Source organism: Aulonocara stuartgranti (genome assembly GCF_965226115.1).
Source record: "Aulonocara stuartgranti genome assembly, chromosome: 13".
Classification (NCBI taxonomy): domain Eukaryota; kingdom Metazoa; phylum Chordata; class Actinopteri; order Cichliformes; family Cichlidae; genus Aulonocara; species Aulonocara stuartgranti.
Window position 1 is genome coordinate 17232932 of NC_138949.1, and position 21600 is coordinate 17254531.

At 41.5% G+C, this 21600-nt stretch overlaps 2 protein-coding genes across 3 annotated transcripts; both read right to left on the minus strand.

The window, feature by feature from the left end:
• Positions 1-3069: 3069 nt before the first annotated feature.
• On the minus strand, positions 3070-6323 carry npm3 (nucleophosmin/nucleoplasmin, 3). Its single transcript, XM_082558070.1, has 5 exons — positions 6133-6323; positions 5843-5928; positions 5637-5756; positions 5469-5562; positions 3070-3853 (listed from the first exon to the last, which is right to left on the minus strand). The coding sequence occupies exons 1-5, from the start codon at positions 6203-6205 to the stop codon at positions 3741-3743; spliced, it is 486 nt and encodes a 161-aa protein (XP_082414196.1). The 5' UTR covers positions 6206-6323; the 3' UTR covers positions 3070-3740.
• A 1506-nt stretch (positions 6324-7829) lies between these two features.
• oga (O-GlcNAcase) lies at positions 7830-21039 on the minus strand. 2 transcript variants are annotated; one of them, XM_082557277.1, is made up of 18 exons: positions 20493-21039; positions 20008-20059; positions 19818-19915; positions 19562-19692; positions 19293-19464; positions 19097-19195; positions 18711-18995; positions 17901-18059; positions 17606-17796; positions 17113-17373; positions 16806-17009; positions 16161-16335; positions 13171-13256; positions 11949-12053; positions 11059-11150; positions 10786-10978; positions 10534-10693; positions 7830-10263 (listed from the first exon to the last, which is right to left on the minus strand). In XM_082557277.1, exons 1-18 carry the CDS (start codon positions 20656-20658, stop codon positions 10127-10129), a joined length of 2766 nt encoding a protein of 921 aa, XP_082413403.1. In that variant the 5' UTR covers positions 20659-21039; the 3' UTR covers positions 7830-10126. The 2 variants fall into 2 exon arrangements, with proteins under 2 accessions (XP_082413403.1, XP_082413402.1); XM_082557276.1 differs by having other exon boundaries at positions 17098-17373; positions 20493-21037.
• Between the last annotated feature and the right edge of the window lie 561 nt (positions 21040-21600).

Here is a 21600-nt window from a genome sequence, read left to right on the forward strand (position 1 = left end):
TGGTGGTGTTAGGCTTTTTCGGACATCTGGCAGTGCTGCTTGTAAGCAATCGCTCCCTCAGCTTTTCTTCTGTGGGACTGCTGCCCATCACTGTGAAGAGATGATCAGTATAGATGTCTGTGTTTAAAAGGATTTTACAATTTCCAACTCACTATAAAAAAAAATAAGTTGGCAAAACTTTGGACAGCAGTTTATGTATTTTGCAAGTAACCACTCGGTATGCATGGCTGTGTAGGTTCTCCAGTTCATGGTAGTCTTAAAGGCTTGAAAAAAGAAGGCAAACGGACTTCTTTAAGTGTGTGAAGACATTTCACCTCTCATCCAAGAGGCTTCTTCAATTCTAAAAACAAAAGGTGGAGAGTCTCAGGTATTTAACCCTTAGTGGGGGTTGTCCCCTTTGGAGGTGGTTGTTGACCTGCTGTTGATCATGTGTGTCATCACATGAATCAAGGTGTGGAAAAAGGCGTTGGTGATTACCATCACTGGGGTTAAGTGTGAAACCACTGTGAACCTTGCCCTACTATATAATGTGACCTTTGAGGTCACCTGAGGCTAAGTCTGAATCGGGTTTGAAGTGCGTGGGAAGGGTTCTCAAAGACTGCGTTGTAGGCGGCTGACAGTTGGTGTCTTGAAACACCACCACTGTTCAATGATGGTCGTTCACAGTAAAGGAGGACATGGATGACCTTTATGCTTTAAGTGCAGGTGTACAGCTGAGCTTCTATGATGAGCCATGTGTTTGTGGGGTGGCTGTCTGGTCTCTCCTGTGTAGCAATCCAAGTACTCCTCACTGCACTGCACAGCATACAGTCTTATTTAGCTTGTATTTGGGAGTTTTTTTCTCGGGATATAGTGTTTATTTCTAAAGATATGGCTGGATTTGAAGGGCATTGGTGGGTCATTCTTGGAGAAAATTCTCATGAGCTTCTCTGGTAAACCTGCTACCTGGGACTCTCCACCTTTTGTTCTTAGAACTGAAGACGCCTCTTTTATGAGAGGTGAAACATACTTAAGTCCAGGTACCTTTTCTGTTTAAAGCTTTTAAGAACCACACCCATCTAGTTAGAAAAACTAGATAGGTGTGTTGATGATGTGGCACATGGTATTACAAATCATAGGAACGAAGTAACATCCAGTGGCAAATACCAGGCTGTAAGTGGTTTCAGTTGGATATTTTAACCAGTAAGTCTGTGAGTATTTAATACATTAAAAAAAAAACTACAGACATACAAGTGGCCAAATTGGGAGTGCAGGTTTTTGCACTCATATTTCATCCTCAGAGGTGCTGCTCGGCTTGATAAAGTGAACAAAGCACGTCCAGCTGACAGTTGAGTCGGGTTCACCAATGATGTCCTTTTCCTCTTGTCTTATCTTTATGCACGCTGACTGACAACTTTTGAATGGACTTTGAATGGTTTACTGGCAAACGGCCGTTATCATTCAGATAAACTCTTATACAGTGAAGCATTTTAAGAAACACATTCAAAAGTGCATTATGTGTGATGAGGAAGCTCTCAAAGGCTGTATATTCAGATACATTCTAAGCACAATGGACATCAGTGAGGTTGAGTGAGGTGGCTCTGACCTGCAGGTTCAACAGTTCGCTCCAGCTACCCTGCAAAGATCGTGCCTTTACACAAAAGTACTCTTGCAGATAATATGAAGCTAATTCAGGATGCAAGCTGACTGTATCTGCCTTCATAAAACTTTTACTGTCCTCACTATTTTCATTCTCACCCTTCAAACACCCCGATCTCTCTATTGTTGGTGGTTTATGGACAACCTGGCGAGTACTGTTGCGCAGGCTAGTTAACTGCAGTTGGACGAATTTTTATGGACCCGTCTTTTTGCTTGTGGTTCTATTTTGTATCTCTCTGCTGCTTGTTTGTTGCTTTTACTTCCTTTCTGCCAAATTGAGTTTTGGATCTGATCATTTTGAAAATCTTTTATTACAGTTAAAGAGATATACTTTGGAACTGAATATGCACTGTCCGGCAAAATAAATGCCAACATGTTTCTTTTTACTGGAGAGTGCAGATAAGAGCCTCCCATTAGACTTGAGGTCTAGCTTCCGCTGCCTGAATATTTGGGATTGACCTTTTTTCTTTCTTTCCTGACAGCATTGGGCATATTCCAAGATGACAATGTTGAGATTTATCAGGCTTAAATTGTAAAAGGCTGGATCAGGAAGCTGATCCAGCCTTTTACATCACAATCATCCTTAGTGGAAGTCCCCTGGAGAGAGCTGAACCTGACTACCAAGATCCAACTGTTCAACTCCAGCTATAAAGTCAGTACTGCTCTACGGGGCTGAAACCTGGAAGACAAATAAAACCTCAAAAAGAGAAATCCAGACATTCCTCAACAGCCGTCTCAGGTTTCTCCACGTTTGCTGGCCAGACCCAATCAGTAACACCAAACTATGGAAAGGAACCTGTCAACTCTCAGTAGGAAATCAGGAAGAGAAGATGGTGCTGGGTAGGGTATGCTTTACGCCACAGGTGTTGAACTCCAGGCCTCGAGGGCCGGCAAAAAAGATGGGCTACAGCTGGAAAGAATGGCCCAGGACAGAAATCTCTGGAGACCTACCTTTGGCAGCGGTGACGGGCAGCAGTAGTAGTAGGATCGGTAACCATGAGACACAGACTGGACCACAGATGCTGACCACACTGAGAATCTTTAGGATGTGCTAGACAAGACTTTGAGCAGAGGTTCAGCTCTGAGCTAAGTAAGAATATTTCAGATGGCTGTAGTTTCAGGAGCTTTAACAAAGACACTTGAGAAAAAACAAACAAACATCTTGATGCATACTCAATCATCCAGGTAAGTAAAGCTCCAAAAGTTGATTCTGTTAATCTGGACGTAGCGTTTTCAGTGGGAGAAATGTTTTGTCACTCATCCAAGTGACTTCTTCAGTCTCAGCCGACTGCTTCTTTTCGGTTTCTCCCACTGAAAACGCTACGTCCAGATGAACAGAATCAACTTTTGGAGAACAACAAAAAAAAAAGCAGCGCTGGCCTAAATTGTACAAATTTTGCGAGCTAACAGAAAGCAAACCACAAACAGACAAACTGTGGATTTTATTTATTGTGCTGGGATTTCTCATTTATTTGGACAAAATTGCTTTCTTGTTCTGACTTTAAGTACAAATCTTCACATTTAGGATTGAAACATCACGTAGAAAAACAGTATTCTGATATTACAACTGGCAGGATGACACTCCTACGAATCAAGACGTGCGCACATCATCATCCGTCTGCACCACTCGGTTTGAGCTGGAACGCATTTTCTTTCCCGTCTGATAAGTGGACGACAACGTTTTTATTTATTTATTTTTTTACCAGATCGGCCTTTTTAAACAATACCGGGATCCGCTGGTGGTAAAAAGACACCTCTTCCACTACCTTCAGTGGTGACTGAATTATATACAGTATAAAACTGTGGGTAGCAAAAAAAACAAAAAAAACAACAAAACAAAACAGTTCTTCTACAAGCGAGTTACACTGCTGCAATGCTCGCAGTGAGAAACAGAGGAGAGGCGAGAACATCAGAGCCAGTCGTGATTCCTCCGACTGCACCATTAGCTGCCACCACACACAGCGTTCTCGCGGCTGGTGTGGAAGAAGTGGGAACTTTGTAAAATGTGTCCGTCTGGTACAAAAAAAGTGTTATTTCTTAAAATGCATCAGAGAGTGAGCCATTTCAGAAAAACAAAACAAAACCATCGGTGAACCCTCCACCTATTGCTTCTGCTTCTTCTTTGCTGGTTTGATAGCAGGCAGCTCTTCCTCTTCTTCTTCTTCCTCCTCCTCCTCTTCTTCCTCAGACAAATTGGAGTCTTCGACCTGTGTGGCTGAGAAGATCAGGAGAAAATGTCAGCTCACCGTGTTACACTGAATCCTGGTACCACCATCTCGACTGCGTGTGCGAGACTTGGCCCTTAAATGTTCTGTTATTTTGTTTCATATTAAAAGAACAAAAGAATAAAAATAAAAAAAAAACATAGAAAATGGTGAACTCTTTAAGGGCCAGAAAGGTCGCTTTACTGAATGTGCCCTCACAGTTGACCCTCACGCACACACTAACTTGAAACAGCAGAAGAAATAAAATTGTAAGGTGTAAGTTGCAGATTTCTTTTACAAAGTTTTATTGCCCAGAGACATATTTAACCTTTTGTCTAGCAGGGTGAGGGAGCACCAAGGTTACTCCAGGTGTTTCACTATACAGGACGTTCATAGCATTCATCTGTATTGAAAATTAAATGCGTTTGGATCCCAAAGCCGCCGCTTTAGACTGTCGTTTTTCAAAGGCTGTGAGGTACAAAAGATCTTTTTCAAAATATCATAGGTGTTAAGCACTTAAGCCGAAGGCAACTAAGCTTGATTTTCAGGTTCACGTAGAAGTGTCAGGACCGCCTCCAAGGTGATAACCCCAGTGGAGGTTAAATACCTGGGATTCCCAATCAGCTTGTAGAACTGAAGAAGGCTCTTGTATGAGAGGGGGAACGTCTCGGGGTAGGGGGACTTAATTTGAGTAAACGTTCTTTTAAAAGTACGATGAATAAGCTGGAGCTGCTTATAAAACAAAATGAATGGGTTTGCATCAGAAGTTAGTGAGGGTCGTCTCTGATTATGTAGCTACACACACAAAAAAAAAGGGAAACTACTGTTACAGTCTTCAAATGACGATAGCGATACATGCTGAGAGGTCAAAACTCTTTGTTAAAGTTACGGAGGAATTGTTAAACATCTTCGTGGGGGGAAGAGTTTTAGGCAAACTAAACAAGCCCTGCCTCCCAGCAAATAAATAAGAATGAGGATCCATATTTATAGATGTTGTTCGGCACTGCTTTCACTTGTGTGCAAATCATTTCCCCCCAGTTATTAATTACAACGCCTTCACTTAAAATATAGAAAATTAAAAGCTGACACAGGATTTCAGCAGATTGTTTTATCCAAACTTTCTAGAAGAAAGCTCTTGATTTTTGAAACAAGGACATTATTCTTACATGTTATACCTACCAAAATTCATGCAGTTTAGAGTAATTCAGGGTTAGGGGTGACATATTGGAACTCAGAGGTTTGAATGTCTGGCTCTTTGCTTTATTTATTACGTCACACTGCGAAAAACTGTTGCCCATCCCTAATATAGACCAATAAGTCAACCAATCAACTACAGCCAAGCATTACTCTAATTAACTTCCTTAAATGTCAAGCAGAGCAATTTTTTTATAATCAGCTACAAATAAAAATACAAAATTCCTGCTGCATGTTTATTTGGGTCAGCCAACTCAGTTTGAAAAGCAGAGTACCTGCACTGGATCAGTTCCTATTATTCACTGATTACTATCATTTTGATATAAATACAATGAAGGGGCTGAAAACAGATGAGATATTGTCAGTGAGCTTCTTAGAATGTCAGTACTGGCAGTGTTAAAGTGTTAAAGCACAAAGAAAGTAGAGTATTACCAATAAGGTGTAGCCCACTGACAGAAACTGGCCCTGTGCCGGCCTTGAGTCGGATGGTGACTGGGGCTTTCAGCTCAAACTCTCCCAGACTCACCTGTCGACAGAAAGCATCAAAGTTAAGACAGATCAAACTTCAGCTGTGTGGCACATCAGCCTCAGTTTACACACCATGGGGAGACACTTGATGTGAAGGTTGGCAACGGGCACCGAGATCGTCTTTCCTTGGTGGTTCATGGCTGTCACCTCCACCACATTGCTCTCCTCCTTGGCACCGTTACCCAAGCAAACCTGCAGCAATCACAACACCGAACATCACTGTTGCGGACAGACTAAAGTGTGGTAAATCCCAATGATGGTAACAAAACTGTACATACTGTTCTGAGTTCAAGGAAGTGCTCCAGGTCCTCCTCCTCATCTCCTTGGAAAGTGTAGAAAGGTACTTTGGAGGACAGCTCGCAACCTGAATAACAGTAAGACCGGCAATTAAATGACAACGGATTTTATTAACCCCCCCCCCCAAAAAACAAAAAAACAAAAAACAAAACAACCCAAAACAAAATCCCCAGTAAAACAAGGAGGAAGAAATTTCTGTAGGAACATCACAGCAGAAACCCACGTGTGCGCCTACAGAACATCTCTGACAGACTGTTTAACAGGCCCTTACTGAACAGGAAGCTCTCCAGCCTGGATTGACCGCTCGGTCCGACGTCCGAGGATTCATCGTCGTGGAAAGACATTTTGCAGAAGCGGTAAAAGTTAAGTATTCTGCTGGCGCTTTCCTGTCTAATGAGCTCTCCACGATAAATAACAAGCACGTCGCAGCCTACACGCGTGCCTGATACGTCATCAGTGCGCGCCCGTGCCTCCTTTTACAGAAATCAGGCGCTGCCGCTGCCTGAGTAAAACACGTGATGAACTTCTCATTTACCTGAGCTGATTCACAGCGGTGGCTAATAAACTTAAAAACTATTGAACTTAATGTAAAATACAGTGAAATATAGAATATTACAGGTGAACAATACTATCTGGTAATGCTAATAATATCTGCTTAAACTTAGTCCCTTCAGAGCTGTCTTCGTGACATAGATTCACCCAGGGGGAAACCTTCCTCAGAGACTTTTGTCCATATTGACATTACAGCACCACACAGTTGCTGCACATCCATGATGGGAATCTCATGTTCCGTCACATCCCAGAGGTGCTCTGTTGTTGAAATCTGGTGACTGTGGAGGCCATTTAAGTGCAGTGAACTCAGTGTCATGTTCAAGATACCAGTTTGAGATGATTTGAGCTTTGTGACATTGAGTGTTATCCTGTTGGAAGCAGACATCAAAAATGGACATACTGTGGTCATAAAAGGATGGACATGGTCAGCAACAATACTCAGACTGGTGTTTAAATGATGCTCAGTTGGTACTAAGGGGCCCAAAGTGTGCAGAGAAAACACCCGTCACACCATTACCACCAGGAGCCTGAATCTTTGATACAAGGCAGGAATGAGCTCGTGCTTTCAGCTTTTTAAACGCCAAATTCTGATCATACCATTACAAATGTTGCAGCAGAAATCCAGAACGTTTTTTCCAGTTCTGGCAATCTCATGTAACTTGCAGCCTTGGGTTCCTGCCCTTACTTGACATGAATGGCACCCCAGCATGGTCTTCTGCTGCTGTAAGCCATCTGCTTCAGTGTTCAGAGATGCTCTTGTGCACACACTGGTTGTAAATCAGTGGTTATGGTTGTTTTCATATCAGCTCAAAAGCAGTCTGGCTATTCTCCTCTGACCTCAAGTCATTTCTACGTTTAAAAAAAAAAAAAAAAAAAAAAAAAAAAAAACTGCTACTCACTGATTTTGATTTTTAAAACCACTTTCTATAAACCCTAGAAATTACTTTGGGAAAAATCCCAGTAGATAATCAGCTTCTGAATACTCAGTCCAGCCTGTCTGGCATCACAGATTGCACATTTCAAGTCACTTTAAAAAAATAAATAAAAAAAATAAATCACCTTTTAGCTCCATTCTGATGCTTGGTTTGATTTTGAGCAGGTATGTTGACCATGTCTACATGCCTAAAGGCACTGAGTTGCTGCCATGTGATTGGCCGATTAGATATTTGCCTTAATGACTAGTTGAACAGGTGTACCTAACCACTGGCTGTTGATTATTACATAATTGTTTGCAATAAAGATTCTTTTAACAAGGACATTAAACCAAAGGTCACTTCGACCCATCTGAACAGGTCAATATTCCTTTATGTAAAGATATTACTTTCCCTTTACTTCTAAAAACCTTACATGAAATCTTTCACTGCAGACAGGTATTAAAAAATATTTCTAGATAAATAGTGGCGCACAGGACAAAGCAACAGTCACTTATCGTTTATTAGTTTTTCCATTTTATATACTTTACATACAAACTTTACAATGGAAAACTCACTTTAATGATCCCCCCCACCCCTTAACTGAAAATCTACCACTGGAGCCCTTTCTCTTTCACAGCCAAGTATTAATCAAATCTAGTTGGCAGAGGAGAAAGCTCAAGCATCAGCAAACTGCAAAATGAACCATTTAAGACAAGTGTGAAAATTATACTGCTGTTTCAGCAGACAGATAGCAGATCCCGTGGGCGAGTTTCACACCTGGCTGACAGGTAAAACGGCTGTACAGGACAAGAGATTAACTAAACCAGCATCAGTTTCAATATAGAAAACAAAACAACACTTTATGATCGACAGAGTTTACAGACTCTCCGAGAACAACAGTATTATATTCATAGGGTTGAGTGGCATGCTTCTTCCTCTATGTAGCATGAAGATGAGTTTTTTTTTTTCCCCCCCAGCATCTGCCACAACAAATCCATTACAACTCATGCACATTATGAATGCACAGTTTCAAAACATCACATTGGCAGGCAGCTACTGAGTAACAACCACAGATCCTCAGTTAACCGGTTAAACACTCCTATGAGTGACAGTGCTTTTTAAAAGAAAAAAAAAAAAAAAAAAAAAAAAAAATTCATAAAAGCAAATTATAGCTTTGACTTAAAAACACATTCAATGAAGAGCTTGTGAGGGAGGAAGGGTATGAATTCCGGCTCCAAACCACGTCAACTGAACTAAACAGTGTTGAAACCATTGCCATTTTCACATTTGGTGACAGGATTCAACAACCTCAGTGATCCCAAGAGCGCCTCGCTGAAACGCAGCTGAAAATACATGTACTGGTATGCAACGCTGAAACAAAGCATTAAGGGATGACATGAGTGAATTTGCCCGTCAGGTCTGGTGAAATGAGCAGTTTCATATTAGTGGAGGAACAGAAGATTTCGGATTCTTCATCATTTCAACCAAAAAGAAAACAACAAAACAAAAAAAAAAAAAAAAAAAAAAACAAAGCAACGCAAAAAGCCTAACACATTTTGGTCCCGTGGTGTACTACTCTCAGGAAGTGTCGATTTAAACATTCGTGCTTTCAAACAGGAACGAAACAAACTGTGGTAAATTTGACATTTTAACTACGCAAAGTTAGAAAGACAAACATTTCAACAATATTAGATAAACATAGAATTTAACTTAACTAAAAATGGTACAATATCAGCTTTTTAGTCAGCTTAGTTTACTGAAGGGTTTCTGTGCTTGCGTTATGGATCTGGTAGAGCAAAAACCAAGACGCTTTACTGTGAGTGTGAGGCTACATCTCTGGAATTTGAAAAACAACAAGGTCAACGTGCCATCTCTAGCTGTGTTTGAAATTATAAGCTAAAATGATAAGGCAAGGAACAAAAAGGCAATGGCTGAAAAACATGTTAATGAACACATGAAAGCTTTTATTGCTTTCCAAATGTCTACTACTAGAACAGAAATTCAAAAGGACCTCTTTGACGTTTGCTTTGTTGGCCTGTGGCAACAATTTAATTCAGGGCTTGGCAAAACCTTAAAAAGCTACAACTGTTCACCCTTCATGTGTACACACACACACGGTGCTTCAGATCAATTTTGTCAGAAACACACTACCTAAAAAGGCATCCATCTCCAAGTATGTGGTGGAGCGACCGAAAATACCACGATGTGAAAACGAAAGGCAGACTCTCAAACAGCACTTCACATCCTGCATAAAGATGTTTAACCTAAGCCAACGACTATACCATTTCTCCATGTCACATCTGGGAAAGCAGGATGTAGCGGTAGTTACGACACTAGATGCGGGCTACCCTCATTTCACAGCTCAGCCTTCAGATACAGATGCCGATTTCAGGCATGCGGGTAAAATTCATGTAATGGCCACTGGATTTAAAAAAAAAAAAAAAAAAAAAAAAAAAAAAGGGGGGGGGGGGGGGGGAGGTGGGTTAAGAAGGTCTCAAGGAGTCATCTCTTCCTTCCTCCTAGGAAGGAATAGTGGGATCAGAGAAGGGGTTCCACTTATGTGTTACTGAATGAAAGAGATTACAGATCACTCCTTGGCCTTCGACGTGCTGAATCCAGTAGAGCCAAAACATCTAAGGGGGGGGGCACAGACATCCGCTGTGCTTCCACACAAATCCTAAAAAGAGCCCAGATTGGTAACGTGATATAAAAATCACCATGAAAGTTTTCTCATGAAGGTAGCAAACACGTTTAAACTATGTCAACTCGCTCTGTCCGTCATTGTTGCAGGATGTTTCTTCAAAGGCTACGGCCCATAATGATGACGTCTTTAGGAAAGCCCTCCATTTTGGCCACTTCAAAGCATCCCAGCTTACTATAGAAGTCCAACATTCGCTTATCAGTCTGTCGAACCTTACAGAACGAGCCGTGGGATCCTGAGAGAGAAAGGACACAGAAAAGAGAACCAAAGTTCACTACCCTTGGTTTATTTACAGTAAAAAAGATGACTGTTTTATGATAAAAAACAGTCATCTAGGCTTCTAATCTTGTCGTTTTGGACTTTGGCCTCATGCACACATTACATGTAGATAAGTGAACCTTTGTTTTCCACTTTACTAAAACTTGAAAAATAAACTTAATGAATCAATACTTCTATGGAGTGGTTATGAGGCAGGGGGCTAAAGACACGATTGGCTGCTACCTACCGTTGGCCTTAAGAGAAGATAACAGACAGCCCATCATGCTTTTGGCCACACTGGGGTCAGTGACTTTGGCGTGAACGTCAACCTTGATGAGAGAGGGAAAGTTGGAGAGGAAAGAGTCCGGCAGACCCTCCTCCTCTTCATGGAAACTCAGTATCATCTTCTACAATAATGAAAGAGTGCTTTAGTAATCTTAATAAAAGGACGCACAATCATAACGCTCAATATTACGATAGAAATGGATTATAAGCATACCTCAGCCTCTGTGAGGTCCTTATCACAGTCAGGTTTGTGGTATTTCTCTTGCATGAAGGGAATCCAGCTCAATTTGCATTTCTTGATAAAGGGTTTAACATCTACGGTGCCGAGAGCATAACCACAGATCCCTTCATCATCCTCCAACACAAACCCATAGTCCGAACTGAGTGTCAGGAGACCTCCTACTAACCTGTGAACACAGATTAAAGCCTTAATAAGGGGAATGGGGAAATGTGTGGACTGCAAACAAATGCATGTGCCTTTTCTTACCTGTCTCCTATGAGGTCAGGATCGTCATCAGAGAATGGTACATCCTCCGTGCCTTCACAGTACATCTCTTTACATATTTTATAGACTGCAGTCTGCATAATGAGACCGATAACAGCTGTTAATGAAACCGTTGCGTTCACACCAAGTTTAGCAACTTTAACTCTACTTGAATAAGTGACTCATAAGTTATATGGATTCTGCGAATTACTCAGCTTGCAGTTTACATTAATATTGGTCCAGACTTTTGTAGCTTTTCACTACAATCAATATAAAGACAAAAATCCATTATTTATAATAAATCCCACATTTTTTTATTTTATTTTTAAATTTAAACATCCCCTGTGAATGCAATGTTACAGTCTCATTTTTTGTTTCATTTGTTTTAATGTGTTCAACGCATGTCAGCAATACGCAGCTTCATGGTCATCAAAATTTGAAAAAGTGCTGAAGGCCTGGCAAAAACTGCTTATAGGGTGGGGTTTTTTTTTTTGCTAGATAATGTAATAAAGACTCAGAGGAACTAAATAAGTGACGAAATACAAAATATGGTCACATATTAGTTAGAAGGGATTTTCCAGAAGTAAATCAGTTTCATACAAAACATGTGGATGTCCAAGACAGACATGTTGCAGCTTCATCATTTTGTCACTTATGTGAAATGAGGGGAAGACGACAGGATACTTATACAAATATCTGAGGTCTGGTGACAAACTGTTTTGTGACATTTAATGAGCAAACCTAATCAATTAACAAGTAAACGTGCCAAAGCTAAAGAAATTCCTTCAAGACAAGACAATTTTGCCGTGCTTGACAACTGTTATAAAAAGGACTACAGGAGTGTGGCTTAACTAAAAAAAAAACAAAACAAACAAAAACAACAAGTATCTCACCTCATCTTTGGGAAAGTACGGCCTTATGGTATAGATTTTTGAGGATGGCAATGAAGGTGGAGGTTGGTAGAAAAGATCGTTTGCCCCATCTATTGGCAACAATCGCTGTGGATATCAAAATAAGGAGGGTCAGTTTCACAGGGAAAAGGTGTTGTGCTAGTCTGGCTGACTGCCTCACTGTGTGTTTGCCAAGTTGAACCACTATCAACCCAAAAGGAACTAAAGACAGAAAAGTGCTTTGGAGTCTGAAGACAACTTGAGTATATAAACTGTTGTTCCTTGTTGACCTGACAGTGGACAACAAGAGCAAACCTCACTTCTTTCTCATTTTCGCTAAAGAAACACAGCACCAACTACAAACAGACATTTGCAAACATAACAAAAAGAAAAAAAAAAGGCTCGCGTTTTGGTCTGACTAAGGTTTTACTGGCTGAAGGAGATGCTCCTTTCCCTTTTGTAAGGCATCGCAATACTTCGCTGCGCAGGACCCTCCTGTTGAGAAAAATAATGATGCTAGCGCAGAAAGACCGAGAGAACTCCAAGCAACAAAAAACCAAAACGGGGAATTAAATGATTGCCAACTGAGTCACTCAACAGCATTTTGGTTGCCATTGGGAGTCTGGGCTGGAAACACCACTTTAGACTGGACTGATGTGTTTAATCATGGAATTCTCTCATCGCGTACATGCTTGCGTTCTCGCTGGCGCTGCGATGCTTGCGCGTGCGCTCGCAAAGGGCTGGCTTTGAGCGCTGTGCTTTCCTGCAAAGAAATGATATGTCATGAAAATAAAACCTAACCATACTCGCTTGCGCTGCATGCGCCAGGGAAAAGCAGCATCTCCTTCAGCAGTTGCTGAAAGAAACCAAAATTGATCAGAAGCAGCAACACAATCAGAAGATGCCACGCCAAACACTGGCTTTAAGTTTGTTTGTCTTTTTCCCCTCCCAGCATGGAATTCAGGTCACCCACTCCCCTCACAGATATTGCCAATATCCCAAAGTAATGCCAGGGCACAAACATATTTGGAGATCAAGTGGAGGGGATGGAGCCTGGATGTCGTGAGCATAACTCACTGCAATCAGCTCACCTTTGACAGACCAAACCCCTTCATACCTATGCACATAATACCATCGTCGCCTTTGCTCACAGCACTCTTTTTTCGCTCTCTCTCTTTTTTTTTTTTTTTCCATTTGATTGCTGTAAATTCGGTGCATTAGATACCTGGAACTCTCCTGCTAGACCTCCCCTAAAGGCCCATGGCTCTTGGTCTCCTCTAAGGAACTGTGCTGAGGACTGACTACGACACCCTGTTAGGAGCAGAGCCAAGCGGACATTGTTACCACAGGATGGGGCTCTCTGATACAGATGAAGGGAGTGGGGAGATGAGAATGAAGGGGGTCATATATCTAATAGCAAAATATTTATGAATTTTTTTTTTTTTTAATCATTAAAACATAAAAAAAAAGGACCCAATTTGGAATTATATGTAGAGAATATATTTTACAATCAAATGGGGCTCAAGCATCTAAAGCTTATATATGCTAGAAGGAATCTGGTGCAAGATGCACATTACTTTTACAAAAAACTGCTCTGCACCTTTGTAAATGCAAAACGTTACCCAAAAGCTCCATGTGACATGGTGTCCACATGGCAAGTTATTTGATGCAGGTCTTTCATTTTCAGTGTTTCAGGAGGGTAATTCTCATTTGAGAAGCTGACAGACTTCATGACCAATACAGAGGGGGGGGGGGGGGGGAGGGCGGGGGGGATAAAAAAATAAATAAAATAAAATCCGTCCATGGGCTACCAAAGTAAGCTTTAGCTGCCGTCACCCCACTGATATTAGCACCTTGTGTGAAGTCACATTCTCATTTTATCTGCCTTGTCACATGACGGGGGGGGGGGGGGGGGGGGGGTAGCACAAGTCATTAAAAACCAGGAAGACGAGAGGCAGCATGATCAGCATTTCCAGACTTAAAGGACCTCTCAGCTTATTATTAAAACCCAATCAATATAAAGACAAATGAGCAAGCTTCTGATTCAAGTTGCTAATAAAAACCAACCCCTGGTTGACAAGAAGCCCTGTCATGTGACCAGACAAATGCAGCGCGCGTGCAGGACACCTAACAGTGCTTTACATGTAAATCTCTCCCTGATACCTAAAACATTTCCTTTGATGAACTGACAACACAGCATACAGATGCAGCCACAGGAAGGAACTGGGAACCTGGATATCCAGATTAAAAACCACAAAGGGTACCGCAAAAGACTAGCCGATTATGTAGTGCAACGGCACCGATCCAGCACTGTGACATTTATGCAGAATAACATGGAACATTTGTTCTTTTGTCTTTCTGCCCCCCCCCCCCCCCCCCTTTTTTTTTTAGGGTGAGTCCACTCAAATATTACATATTAAATATAAATAAAACCAAGTGTAAGGTCCCTTGAGTGAGTGCATCTGGCTGGTCTGAGCCAATTCTACAGGCCTACTGACAGAAACAAAAAAACAAGTTAGAGAGATGCTGCCAAAGAGAAATTTGGGAGTTAACACTTAGTATTCAGACTTTAAAATCGCTGCGCAAAATGTGACTTCATCCAGAGGGCAGCTTGCTTTCCTCCAAATCTTTCCTTTACTTTTAAATTTTTAGCTTTAAAATAAAACTACAAAGATCAATTTGATACATGAACATGAGACAACGCCTGCATATGCATACATCGGCCACTGTCGATCCAATAGCAGTAGAAACTTGTACTGTGGATTCTTCCATCTGTACATAGTGAAGGGAGAAAACAGTAGAAAATAGTTATTAGTAAGTGTTCTCAGTGCAATAACCAGGGAGGTTGTGACTAAGTGCCGGCTGCACAGCTTCCACTAGGGGGGAAAATATGGGGACTGATGAAATGAATGCTGATAGCAAAAGCAGAAGTCAATATTTGGGAACTTCATGCAGGTAACTATATTTATGGGGCTTTAACTTCTTTGGTGAGGCTTGAGCGTTTAAGACCATTTACTGAAGCATCAAGCCGGCAGTGTGGACTTTTAATGTGGATTTGCCAGTGTGGGTATGCTGCCTGCTGTGTACTGTGGGCCAGAGACCTCAGCTTTACCATATAGCCAGACAGGACAGAAACCTGTGAATGAAACTGGGTTACAGGGAGTAACCTACAGGCCATGCTGGTGCTTCAGACTAACAAACAAACACTCCATGAAAAGATGGAGATGTCATGAGAAGACTCCATGTCACTCATGCTGTATCACAGGACATCACCTGAAAGACTAATTTAAGAGAGAGATGAAAGTGGGAGGGAAAGAAAGAATATCCTCTTTTACAATGTGATGCATTCTCCTCTGATACAGAGTGAGCACATGATTCAGTAGCTTAAAAGTCCAACAACCTTCTTGTAATATATGCATGCGATTCATATTAAGGACAATTTAGATATTTCTGATTCCTTGTTTATGCACCAGAATGGCCTTCCACAGTGAGTCAGTCAACTTGCTCTCCAAGCTCGCGTGCGCGCTAGGGCATGGAGGAAGGGAGGGGGGTTGGGATTTCCCCTGTGCCCATCCCCACAGACGGAGAAATGGAAGCAAGTGTCTGTGTGGGAACGCAGCAGTGATGTTACTGGATACACAGCAAGCAGCAGTAACCCTGCTGGGACATTTTCTCCACAGATACTCAGTTTAGACAAACATGGAGCAAATTGTTGTGGAATAAAAAGGGAGCACAGCAGCAGTGCAAGCAGCATTCAGTCAGATTAGAAAAAAGAAGAAAAAAATCAACAAATTAAAGCGCAATTAATAGATTTATATCCATTTAAATGTGATGCATTTGACCTAACCCATTTCTAAACTAATCAAATAACCTGCTACCAATTTCAGCTGGGGATATTTGCCAAAAACTAATCCTACATTAACTGATGCAGAAGATTAGAAATATTACTGTTATTCAGATTGTTGTCTCATATCATTCTTAAAAATAACATAGTCCAGGTCTAGAATGGAAACCATGCAGCTAAATGAGCCATCATTACACTGTTTGTTCTTTCATTTTTTTTTTTTTTTTTTTTTTTTTTTTAAATGATGTGCTTTAGTAATTTGTATGCAACTGTGTTCCTGAGAATGGTAAAGGATTACAACACTTGAATGGACTCTACGCTAAACTACTGCTCTCTAAGAATAAGGACCCCGTGGTTCCCTTTATACATACCGAGCCACTGGACAAAAGACTTGACCATAGAAATGATGCTCTTGATGTCCCAGAGGTAAGAGTAGAGGTCATACAGGATGGTGCGGTTAGCTGTATTAGATAGCCGTGTGAACATCTGGATGACTGAGCAGCACATCTCCTCAAACTTTTCTGCCCGTGACTGCCATTCGGTCACCTGTGTTCAACACAATGTTTGAAAAAGATAAATACTGGTGGAAAACGCAAGCATTAAACCACTTAAGAGTTGTGGTAGCAGGAAGAAACCCCCCCCCCCCCCCCAAAAAAAAAAAAACCCCACTCATGTCACTTATGACATATCATATACAAGTGTCCCAATAGGCCATGAGTGTTGAAATTATTTACAACTGTACTTTTCCACTGTGATGTGTGAATATGTAACTAAAAGCAAAACAAGCTGCATAGAAAGGGAAGCCATAGTTTACACAAAAAGCACAGCACTAAACTGTAGTCCAAGCACACCATTTGCCGTCATAACCACACCACCCAATGGGCAGTATGGGTACTACACAGCCACCATTTTGTTTTCTGCACCATGAACAGCATGGTTAGTTGATAACAGACTAGCCATCTAATGGACCTCCTTCTCTGAACACACTATGTGCGTGTTTCAGTAAAATCACCCACCTTTTCAGATTCTCTCCTCTTGCAGTTGACACTAACGACGCTGCTGTTGGCTCTTAGCCAGTTGAACTCCTTTAACATTTGCATGGCCTTGGGTCCATGTTCGTAAGGCAGATAAAAGAGCTCTGCCAGCAAGCACAGGTCCTCCAGGGTAAGAGGCTCTGCTGTGAACAGTGCCTTTTCGTTGGGCCCTGGTACAAACACTTCCTGTGGACCCAAATCAGCAATGAGACTTTGCAAGCATTTTAATTTGGTTTTTGCCTTCAAATGCAGATATAAAGGAGAAATGACTCACTAATGTTTGCAGCACCTGTTTGAGCTGATCATCTGTCTGCATAGGGGCGATATCATTACCAGAGTCCTCTTGAATTGACTCCTCAGGAGATTTGGACTCTGCCAGACTCTCTTTGTCTGTATCCATAGGTTTGAGGTCCTCGGCCATCTTGTCAGCTAAAATAGGACCTGCATGCTTCTCTTCTGGGTCGACTTCGGCTTCTGGCTCTGCCTCATCTTGCTTCTCAACCACCATCTCCATGGGCTCCTCATCTGAATCCTTCTTTTCCACCTCCACCTGCACATGCCCAGTAAAAAGTTAAAGTACCTGTAGATAGTCTGGTACAATCCTCTGTCTGGATTGTACCAGACTATAAAGAGAGGACAATTACTTTCATTATTAGCCCTTTAATCAATGACCCAATGGTTATTTTACTGGGTGATGAGCTGCATGAACAGAAAACAAGTACTTTTAGCAATTGAGTTAAGGTCACACAAGTGCTACAACTGTGTCATAATGCAAACTCCACCTCCTCTTCCTCCTGAGGTCTTTTTGCCAAAGGAAGTGAGATTGGATCCAGGCACAGAGCAGGCATTGCTGGAGACATGATGGGCTGCTGGAACACAGTTGTGACCGTTGTTGAGGAGCAAAGAGAGGGAGCAGTCATGGATGACACATCTATGCCCGTGCCTTTGGCACCACTCTGAGGCACCTGCCGGCCTGTGAGAACAGAGTGTCAGTGCATACGGTATGGTTTTTAGGCATTTCAGGTGATGCTGCTAAAAACTCTATTAACAAAAAAAATTAATGGAGATTAAACTTACTGTTGTATTGGTGAGGCACACCAAACTCCCCAAGCCATTCTGTGAGAGCCAGTTTTAGAGCAAGTTGTGGGCTATAGAGCATGTCTGTCTCAAGTTCTTCATCACTGCCTTCATTCTCCAACTTAATCTGGATAGAAACGGTGCTGTCCTCACCATCAGCTGGTAAAGGGGCAAGGTGGGGAGAGAAAAAACAGAGAAGTACATCCATTAATAATCTGGATTTCAGTGCAAGATGACAGTAACTTCATACTGAGAGTATACTGCATCAACACAAAATAAGCATTATACTGATAATGACACTTTTGGAAACTTTAAAATCCTTGTAACTAAAGATTGTGTACCTACCCATGACTTCAGACTTTGATATGAGGAGCTGAGGCCTAAACTTAATGAAAGGCGTTTAAGAAATCCAATGCTCAGGATTCTTTTCACTCCATGTGCGCTTGTATAAGCATTACTTAGCTTAAATAGATGTATAGTATATTAAAACCAGACTGCGGAAATGTTTTCCTAGTTTCGATAAACCTTACATCGGGTGTTACATTTCCCCAGCTAACTATAAGTACACCCCCACCCAAATTTTCAAAACCCTGTGTGTTTTATTTTTGTTAAATTACCCCTTTGCCTCAAAGGCATAAAGGGTTTTGATAAAATTATTTGATACTGATCTTCATTTTTCCCCTCCTTCCTTATTGCTTAATGAAGTACATTTTACCCACTCATTTCAAGCTGGATCTTTTCTGTCTGTGGTATGCTTTGAAATTTGCAGAATAACTAAACAAACAAAAGAAAGAAGTCTCTGTTGCTTACTCATGACCACATCCTTGCGCACACCGTTCATATTAGACTTGTACCAGGTGGCCAAAGTGTGGATTGCTACAAAGTTGGATTCAAACTCGCAGTTTGGATTGGTGAGGACTCCCTTCAGTCTGGGGATGAGCTCTGTGGAGCGGCCCTTGTAGGGACCCAAGAAAAGTCTCTTCTGGTCATAATCATTGGCATGAATATTGTCCCAGATTACTGGGGCTCTTCTCAGGATTTTTGACACCTCTTCAATAGACTCCACTGTGATGTCTTTGGAAACCACTTTGGGGCCTACAGAAAAGTCAACATATCCAAATAATTATTCTTTTTAAGTCTTCAACATAGACATGTATGAATAGGTTTGCAATTTCAAGGAAAACTGTTAGACTTGCCTGTCCATAGCACATCAATGTCAGGCAGGAGCTTCTCCCCTACTGTGTGGAGGTAAGGGGACTGAGGGACACTTGGGTAGCAAAATGTTCCACAGTACTCTGAATTTGACGGTGAGAAAAATAAGTGAGCAAGTAGCGCAAACACACACAAAATGAGCAAATAAGGCAGGTACAAAAAACAAGGAAAACAAGTTACCTGTGGGACAGAAGAGGAAGGTTTCAGGCTCGCCAAGATATTGGTAGATTTCATTGGTGATAGAAACCTGAGCGTGTGCAAAAGAACTGAACACTTCTTTATCAGCAGGGCACATGTTGTGGTCAATATCATCAAAAAGTAAGGCAAAGGACTTGCAGCCAAAGTGTGAAACCTGAAAGGGAAGAAATGACATAGTAAAATACAGAAAACTGCTGTAGATATCCATCAAGAAGGATTTCAATGTGTTCTTCATAAAAATGCTGCAATACCTGATCAAGTTTCCTCTTGAGTGCAGAAACCTCTTTTTGGTTGGAGAAGGTAATATCTAATCCAGGGGAAATGGCATAGATGAACTCTATCCCATGCTCATTAGCAGCACTGATTAAAGTCATGAGTTGCTCTAGGAGACAGGAGAAAGACAAAAGTGTAAATTATTGTGCATTTATAATTAATATGCAATTGGCTCACTTTAAAAGTATCATACAATCATTCCCCCGTCTCCCCAACGACATTCTTGGTAATCACCTGCTTCCTCCACTGAATACAGCTCCCTCCAGAACATTCTGTGTTTGCAGTCATCTTTGGGTGCGTAAAGGTATGTATTCAGTCCCCATTTCTGCTGCCTGTGAAAATCATTTTTTTCAGACTCATTAAAACAATCCGAGTTACCCTGCTATAATGCTGTCAACATGCAGTCTTAAATGATCCACAGTACCTCCTGAACAGCTCTTTCCTCTGTTCCATTGTCCATGGCCGCCCATAAAAGCCTGCGTTAGAAAACACGACATTCAGTTTCCACGCACCCTGCAGTCCTAATGTGCGTTTCCTGCATGCACAGCGAGCTGCTTAGTCGCTTCGACAGTTTGCCCCTTGGTGCCGACGTGCTTGAATCTGCTTAATACTGAGCTTCTGAATTACTCAGGAATGTGCCCAAATAAAGACGTCCCTTTTAAATTCATGAAGTGTAGCACTGTGTTCATCATGTACAGACAGACAGCGGAATTACTGCAGCATTTCGACGCCTAGCTTCTGATTGTATGCGATTAACTAGATCGTGTTGTATATACACGTAAGCCTATGAAATTTTAAAGGGTAATTTTTTTTATTAACCAGCATATTTGCATTTTAAGATACAAATTTATTATTTATTTATATATGTGACGATACCAAACTACATACATAATCTTTCTCCAACATTACCTTCCACGACTCCGCTTATAAATTTTCTGAGGCCCGTCGTTTCGACTCCGATCACAGTCTCTTCCACCGGGCCAGGGACCTCTGCACAAGGCTCTCCGGAGACTGGGCTGGGGCTCGGCTCACCATCCACTTGAGGAGTCTCTAACGTATTTTCTTTTTGAACCATTTTTCGACGTTTCGCTCGATACAAAAGTCACGAAATTTGCGACGAACCCAGGGAATATTTTCAAATGTAGGTCAGCAGGCGAATGCTGCCAGGCAAACCTGGTGGAAATAAACCGCGTCACTCTGAGCCTAATGTTAGCTAACGCAAGGAATCTATCGAGTTTTCGAAACAAAGACCCTGACTGGTTTTACAAGCTGTGATATAAATTACTATCAGGTGATACAAATCATCATTTAGTTTGGCTAATATGTAAACAAAAACCAAACACTCGCTCGTGGCTGTCCGTGCATTTTCTCTTCTTTATGGGTGGATTTGACCTACTTTACGTCGTTTCTTCCTGTTTACACCAAGTGCGCATGCTCACGAAACCAGTTCAAACCAGTCACAACTAGATGTACGTGACAAAACACCGCAAAGATTTTACACAGTTAAAGATATAGCCTACACCTCAGTTCACGGCATGATAGGATTAGCCTCCTTTGTAACTAGTTGTGGGCAAAATGTACATCAAAATTATAACGACATCCGTTTTTTTTACTCAATACACTTAATAGTAGTCAGATATGTAGCAATAATGAAGCTAAATAACAGATTGGTTTATGCGTGTTTACCCACAACATCATCAATCTCTCTCATTTATCAATGAGCGGGGATACAAAGTGTGCACGTATTTATCAAATACACAAGAGGGTGGCAATTATTCGCTCTGTTGGTCGACTGCGTTGAACATCTCGCCGGCTGTGTAATATCTTTAAATTCCAGCCCATATTAGGAATGCAGCTAAGCTCCAACACCACTTTCAAACAGGGGAGGTGCTGCTCATCTGTTTATGATCTGTGTCAGCAAAATGCGCATGCTTTGTTCCAAATCGTCAAGATAATCCAGTTATACTTTTCCACAGTACACAGCGTGCTTTACTACAATGACTACAAAACAGGGTTG